The sequence below is a fragment of the Borostomias antarcticus genome (genome assembly GCF_949987555.1).
Source record: "Borostomias antarcticus genome assembly, chromosome: 5".
Taxonomy (NCBI): Eukaryota; Metazoa; Chordata; class Actinopteri; order Stomiiformes; family Stomiidae; genus Borostomias; species Borostomias antarcticus.
The window spans coordinates 29,335,023-29,342,522 of NC_140238.1; the positions used below are offsets into that span (position 1 = coordinate 29,335,023).

Here is a 7,500-nt window from a genome sequence, read left to right on the forward strand (position 1 = left end):
GTGTGTGTGGTCTCCCCTCCCAGTGTGGCTTCTTCCAGAGGGCACGGCCCTCCCAGTCCATGCCAACGTACCACGGGGTGAGGATTGGCAAGGAGGAGCGTTACCAGGTCAACGAGGGCTTCCTCATTGAGGAGCCGCGCTCCAACAAGAAGAAGAAAAAGCACTGGATCACGAACTGGACTGAGATGTAACTGCAGATTTACTAATGTCTTCCCGTAACGCCCCCCTCCCCTGACCCCGCCCTCTACCTGTAGGTACTCTGTCCTCCCCTGACCGCCCCCTCTACCTGGGGATGCTCTCTGAGGAGACAGGGGTTATTACCCCAGTCACTGGTCCAGGCCAAACCTGGGTCAAATACACACACACAGGCTCAGAAAACTTGGAAGTATATGAGGTGAATTTGTTTTAGCTTAGAGAGCAATTATCTAGTCTATTACACATCCACTTGCCTCCCACAATCACACTTCTGGTGAACTTGTCTTACTTTCTGGATTTGAAAGTGAAAGTGAGAGAAAAAGACCTTCTGCTGAGGATGCTCTACAGGCAGGCAATTCCGACCAACCACAAGTCTGGGTGGTTGGAGCTCAAAGCGGGGGAATGCTAACAGTATTGCACAAACGGCTACAGAAATGAAACATACTGAAGCTAGCGACTCCTCCCTTTCCTGTGAATTGGTTCACCAGAACAATGACTTACTATGCCTTCAACAACAATGTTTTTAATGTTTGCTTTTAATTTGTTTTATTTTATTTTTTATTATTGCTTGATGTATGTTTTGCCTTATGTACAGTAATGTAAACTTTAATTATAAAGTGTATTGGGACCGTGCTGCATGGTGATTCTGCACTTTAAATACAATGCTTTGATTGATTGATTGATTGATTGATTGATTGATTGATTGATTGATTGATTGATTGATTGATTGATTGATTGATTGATTGATTGATTGATTGATTGATTGATGGCAGGAGGCAGTGAGATGTGTAAGAGACTAGTACTTACAGGTATGTGCCATTGGGTTTATGTTTGGGTTAAACTAGATAAAATGCACCTCAAGTACTTTTAACTTGTATTAGTCCCAGGTCTGCTCTTGGGTCAGTTGTGTGTTTTTCGCCCCTTATACTTGGGATATGGGGAAGATCCAGGAGCTGATCATGGAACCGTTAGAATAACTCCAAAATTCCTTCCTTCCTTCTTTGCTTGAGGTAATCTCTGGTCTAACATGATTGGGTGGATAAAGGTATGTGCTCCTTTAAACAGCTGTTACCAGTCCAGTCTTGTCAGATCAGTAATTCCTGATCAATGTTGGTTCTTGTGTTGTCTCTGGGCTTCTGCACCCTATAGTGAGAGCTCTCTAACACACATGCACTGGCCTCTGCTCTGACCCAGTGGTCTGGAGGCTATCTTGGGAATAAGACTGACCATGACACATTCCTTATACACAGTATGCTGTCGACCAAAATGTCCTTTTCTACGTTGTAATGTTCACTGTATTGATGTTAATAGGAGTATACAACGTGTGGTTTTGTATGTGTATGTGACCAAAAACTGCCATGGATTTTTAGAGATGTCTGTTAATTCGGTTCTTTAGTATGACCACTTAATTTTTCCAATCTTATGATTTGATCTTTCCAAATAGAGTGATATTTGCACACATCGTATTGTATTGTAATGTGGGGTTTGAAAAATAACTGCTTTTTAATATTTTCTGTAATATAATGTAGGCTATGTGATTTGTTAACATGTCATTTTTTATATTTGTCTTACCTCTGATACTTGTTTGTATGTGGCCTTGTATGTTTGTATATTGCCTTGACTATTCAACAACAATGTTTAAGAAATGTATTTCTGTTGCTTACCTCTGTACTGTATCTCATATCTCATTTTTATTAAAGTATTTTTACATGCTATTTGATTTGATGCTGGTTCATTTACTCATCTACAGTAGCCTATGTAGGCCTATGCATTCAAGGCCTGACTGACACACACACACACACACACGCACACACACACAGACACAGACTAGAGCCTAGCATATGCATAGAAGAGACTTATGGTCGGAAGGGCCTACAGGATGTATATTTGCATCAATGCAAATGGATATGAAAATGTTGTCTTGCACTATTAGTCACAAGGGCAACAACGCAGTCAAATAAAGTAGTCCTCTTCTGCCCTCTGCTGGATCATACCCAGCATGACAGGCGCTCTTCAGCCTAGGTTGCTACGGTAACGTGTGTTTACGGGGGAGCAGCGGTGGCGCACACAACACATTACTTCAACAACAGGTCAGTCTTTCACACGAGAAAATTTTGAAACAATAGCATAACCCACCATAGTCTTTCTGAAACGTAGTGCTTAACTTCAGCAAGTCAGCCGACAGCTAGCTCTTGTCACCTGATACACCTGATAGAGTAGCCATCTATCAAACTCCATCTTCAGGATGGCGGACGACACCGAGGTCATCAACTTCTCAGCGCTGGAACGCGAGCTGCAGTGGGCTCTGGAGGCAGACAGGAAATACCAGAGAGAAAATGACGCCAAGTTTCGAGCTTTGCACCAGAATGTTGGATCTTATGAAGAGTTCAGGTGAGACGCATGCAGAGCGCTACAACTCGATTTAGGTATACTGTAGTGTAGCTACAGCTAAATGTAGGAGAAACCTAGCTAATGCTGTTCCTCCCGGCCCTCTCTCCTCTTAGAGACATTGTCCTGGCCTCCCACCTGAGACCGCTGGACAAGAAGGACAAGACAGGAGGTCCTCGAAAGCAACCCTGGAACTCCATTGCCTCCTCCTCCTCCTCCTCCTCCTCCACTAGGACACACAGTGAGAAGAACTCCGTCCAGCGAGAGGTAAGATTCAAGGAAGGACTTTTCTCCCAAACCCAAATCTCTTGAAAGTTGAAACTGATGGACCTTGACTCCCAGGGCCTGTATCACCCACCATAACACTACAAAGAAAACAATGATAATCATGAATACACTTCCAGCATTTTGGACCAGTGCTGGGCAAGGTACTTAATACAAGTAACCAGGTAAAGTTACTGATTACTTTCTCTAAATTGTATTTAGATTATTTTACTGATGACTCTCACTGAAAAGTAACCCAGATAGCACAGGCCAGATCTGTGGCCCTTGTGGCTTAGTTCCGGCCCAGATATGGCCCAGAATCATTACACATCCGCTTGCTATCTGGGAATCGTATCCTAATTACTTTACTTTTGAGTTACTTTCTAAAACTAGATTATTCCTTACCTGAATCATAGAAGTGCTGATCTAGGATCAGTTTTAGATCATAATAGACACTAGAAAATCTGATCCTATACCAGCACTCAGCACATCTTGACCCTGATGACATCAACAATCAGTTCAGCCACGACTGCAGAGACCGCATGCGCATATCAACCAAACAAAAGGGTTGATACGCATAAGTACCTCTAATCAGTTACTGTAATTTGATTACTGAAAATTCAAATGTAATTACTTACATTCCAAGTTACTTGGAAAAGTAATCTGATTACAGTAATCAGTTACTTTGTAATCAGTTACTCCCAACACTGTTTAGGACTAGGGTATACAGTAGGTATACATACTGTAATTGTATATTAGGTGTACAGTATGTTTGTGTAGTCATATAACCTCATCATACTGCTTTCTTGTCCAGGGTTCGGTTAAAAAAAAGGGGCTTAGTGTGACCTCTCTAGTTCAGATAAAGAAACTGCCATAATGGCCTTGTCCTTCTCCCCCCCCCCAGTCCCAGGTCCGGCCCCAGACCGCGTATGAGCTGAGCCGGGTCTGGCGCCAGCTGGCTGGAGACTCTAGAGGGCGCTACGCTCTGCTCCTCTCTCTAGGTGGACAGGGCCTCAGGGACATCTTCAGGGCAGAAGTCGCACTGCTAGGTATGTGGACTACAAATACTAGTGGACTACAAATACTACATCAGTGGTTTGTCATGCTGTTGTCAGTGTAAATAAAGGTTACATGACAAAAGACAAAGCACTAATGAAGATCCCCTCTCTTCTCCTCCCCTCTCCTCTCCTCTTCTCCCCTCTCCTCTTCTCCTCTACTTCATTCTCTCCCCAGGAGAGTTCTTAGCGGTCCTGTGTGAGGGTTTGCAGCCTGGGGACGAGGCCAGGGTGGCGGGGGTCCTGGAGGGGCTGACCCAGACCCCACGCTTCTCCCTGAACCTGGCCCTGATCAGCCCTGCGGAGAGAGGGGCCTGTGACAGACTGCTCCCCCTGGTGGCCAAGGCTGCACAGCACATCAGGACCGAAGGGCCTAAGCAGGCAGAGGGGAAGAAAGGAAACATTCCCGTGGAGGAGAATGAAGGAGAGGGAAAGAAAGAGAGCGAAGAAGAGAGAGAGAGAACTCATGTTGAGGGAGAGGAACAAATGACAAAGGAGACTCGGAGAGAGGAAGAGAGAGACAGTGAGGGAGAGAGGGAGAGATGTTCTGCAGAGGAAAGAGAGAGCAGTGTAGCTGCAGGGAGAGACAAGGACGCAGTGGAACTTGACCAGGGGTTCGAGGATCTAATGCAGCTCTATGGCATTCAGCCTGGCTCCATTCTGTAACCCTGCACTCTGGACTGTGAATATGACATTGTTACTGTATGTATAATTGTTGCCTGTATGTCACATCAACAAAGAGTTTTGGAATGGGGGGTTGATTGAAACCTGCTTCTTAGTTTTACTGCCTTTATAAATACATTTACTGTTTGAAGAATAAACCGTGCCTGAGTCTGTCTTTGATGGTGACTACCAGATCAGCAAGAGATTCTGGAACATTCTAGAACACTCTGGATCATTGTGATGCAGCGGCTGGGGTTGGAAGACGATTGTACACTTCACGTTCCGTTTGAGTTCAGCCGAGTTCAGCAATTTCTTGATAAGAGCATAGGCAGATTTCACCCGTAGTGAAGGCGTGTAGATGGGAGGGCATTCGCAAGCAGACATCCTGTACTAGGTTTCCCCCGATGAGGGTCTCCATCCTGATCATTTTGGGGCTCCTCTTCCCATCCCTGGACCTGAATCTACCCTGCCGTCTCTTCCACCGGGGCCTCCTGTCCTTCCTACCCCAGCGGTCCCTGCCCCCCTCGCCCCTGCCGCTAGCGTGGGCCTACGAGGCCCCCGAGGACCGCGAGGACGTCTTCGCCAGCCGCGCCTGCCCGGCCTTCTTGCTGTTCGACAGCGCGGCCTACCTCGCGGACATGACGCTGGAGCTGCCGTGCCGATGCAAGCCGGAGCAGGCCCAGTCCGTGGTCTGGTACTACCAGAGACAGCTAGGCGCGGGCGGCCAGGACACCAGGGTCCTCACAGACGTCCACGGCACCGCCCTGGTGGACTCGCAGCAGGTGGGACATCCAGGGTAATCCGCCTTCTTAACATCCGGGGAAGGTGAAATACTAACTGTTACGGCCCCTCTCAGGCTGTTATGTCTAGGAGTGTAAAGGGAGAGGGGCAACCGCAACAAGCGGTGCCTGCGTGTGGCTAAGTATGGGTAATGTTTAAGCAGACTAATGGAAGCAGTGGCTAAAACAAACAACACAACTAACAACCAAAAAGGTAGACGGACAACAAAGGAACAATAACCTTATTAGGTTTATTGTGATACCAAAAAGGTGATGTAAGAGACGTTTAACATGAATAACATTAAACAATCAAAACAAGAGGACAAGCTCTCCTCGGGACATCTAAGGGGAGGGGCGGTACAGGTGCCAAAATAATAAAGTACCTAAACCCGTTCCTATTCTAGTCCCTTGAACGCTACCCTAACCACTTACTTACCTAGATGTACAAACCATCGTCCTCACTATCTATCCCTAAACTATCCCTCCTAGACTAAGCCCGCTAAAATACAAAAGGTAGCACCTGACCAAAGAAGCTTACCTGGTGTATTTAGACATCGAGTTACCTACGTGTGTAAATGTAAACCCATGGGCCGCTAGCCTACCTCCCTAACCCTCCCCTGGAACTAACTATGGGGGGGAACAGGAGCAACAGGACAGACATAAACCCATAACAAAAGAAAAGGGGCTACAAAGACAGAACAGAACGTAAGGTAAATAACCAAAGTCTAGGATTAACAAACAGAAATAGACAGCCTACCTAACAAAAATCAAATGCCACTACCTACACATACAGGGGAGACGCAGGTTTAAATAAACAGCAAAACACCCTGATTGGACAACAGTAAAGTGACACAATGATACGATTGGCTGACAGGACGAGACGATTAACTGGTGGCACATGGAACAGGGATGATTGCCAGCACAGCTAACGATGACGGACAGGACAGACGACCAATGGGGGACAGGAGCGCCTAGAACTCAAGGAGAGCAAGAAAGAGGGAACAAAAACACGAAACGGACAAACATATGGAATGTAGGCCTAATAACTAAAGTGAAACGTAACACTAACGCAATATATTATTTTTATTTCATGCATTATGGTTATCATAACACCATAAGGCCTATTCACCATAAGGCATATTCGTATGATAGATGCAGATCGTATATTTTTTCTACTTTCTTTTCTTTTACTTTCCTTTTTCTGCAAATCCATGAACATAGCCGGTAGACAAACATACTCCAGGAGCTTGCTCGATCGCCTTGTTGAGAGGGGTCAGGGAAGAATTTTTACAGCTCACTTATCTGGCCCCCGGGTGATACTGTTTTTTTGCTTCCCTCTGGAATATGTAGGGGTAGGACGTATGCCCACCTCCCTTGTTCTCTGTAAAGCGCATTGTGTTGCCTCTGGGGATGAAATGCGCTATACAAATAAGGATTTGATTGATTGATTGATTGATTGATTGATTGATTGATTGATTGATTGATTGATTGATTGATTGATTGATTGATTGATTGATTGATTGATTGAACAAAGCTGAACCTAAACTGAGTCGTCTCCGGACCGTAGGTGGGCCGTAGTGGGGACCTGCGCAGCCGCTTCTCCATCCGCCTGTTCAGCCTGCTGATCTTCCGGGCCCAGCCGGGGGACTCGGGACACTACCTCTGCGGGACCGTCGCCGGGGACTTCTTCTATGGTTACGACGTGGACGTCCAGGAGGCCCGGAGGATGGACCTCCAGGGGAGGGACGCCCGACGGAGACACAGAGCCGGACTGCTGCAAAGGGGGTCCGCACGAAACCTGGATCCACTCTACCAGGTTATGATTAGTTATGCTCTCCCTACCGATACACAACTATACTGTAAACCTACTGAGCACTACCTTACCTATGTGAATTATTAAGTCTCTTCTAGTAAGTACGCCGTGGGTAAAAATACATAAAACATACAGTACAGGGTTCTTTAGAATATATATTATTTTTATAATGCAGGGTGGAGAAGTCCTGCAATCTGATTCGCTGTGCATTATTTCAAGCTGGTTATACCACAACATTTTCTACGTAGATCTATGCTCTTCAGGTGTATAACTGTACCTTCCCCAGATAGCAAGCGGATCTGGGCCATATACAGGCCAGATCTGGCCCTTGTGGCTTAGTTCC

General features: G+C 46.0%; 3 protein-coding genes across 3 annotated transcripts in view; all 3 read left to right on the plus strand.

Annotated features, from left to right (window-relative positions):
• Positions 1–1,902, plus strand: part of LOC311308949 (integrin alpha-3-like) — a 33,961-nt gene extending 32,059 nt beyond the window's left edge. The window contains exon 26 of the mRNA XM_084438051.1: positions 24–1,902. The gene's annotated coding sequence lies outside the window, so the exon portion shown is untranslated. The remainder of the gene's footprint in view (positions 1–23) is intronic.
• A 538-nt stretch (positions 1,903–2,440) lies between these two features.
• Positions 2,441–4,806, plus strand: dnaaf19 (dynein axonemal assembly factor 19; the record flags this gene model as incomplete). The annotated part of the gene is made up of 5 exons (XM_084439074.1): positions 2,441–2,586; positions 2,700–2,850; positions 3,752–3,896; positions 4,081–4,310; positions 4,759–4,806. The coding sequence occupies 5 exons, from the start codon at positions 2,441–2,443 to the stop codon at positions 4,804–4,806; spliced, it is 720 nt and encodes a 239-aa protein (XP_084295200.1).
• A 163-nt stretch (positions 4,807–4,969) lies between these two features.
• Positions 4,970–7,500, plus strand: part of LOC311309752 (Ig-like V-type domain-containing protein FAM187A) — a gene marked incomplete at both ends in the record, with an annotated part of 3,811 nt that continues 1,280 nt past the window's right edge. Inside the window, 2 exons of the mRNA XM_084439075.1 lie at positions 4,970–5,347; positions 6,912–7,160. Coding sequence (XP_084295201.1) covers positions 4,970–5,347; positions 6,912–7,160 — 627 coding nt within the window. The remainder of the gene's footprint in view (positions 5,348–6,911; positions 7,161–7,500) is intronic.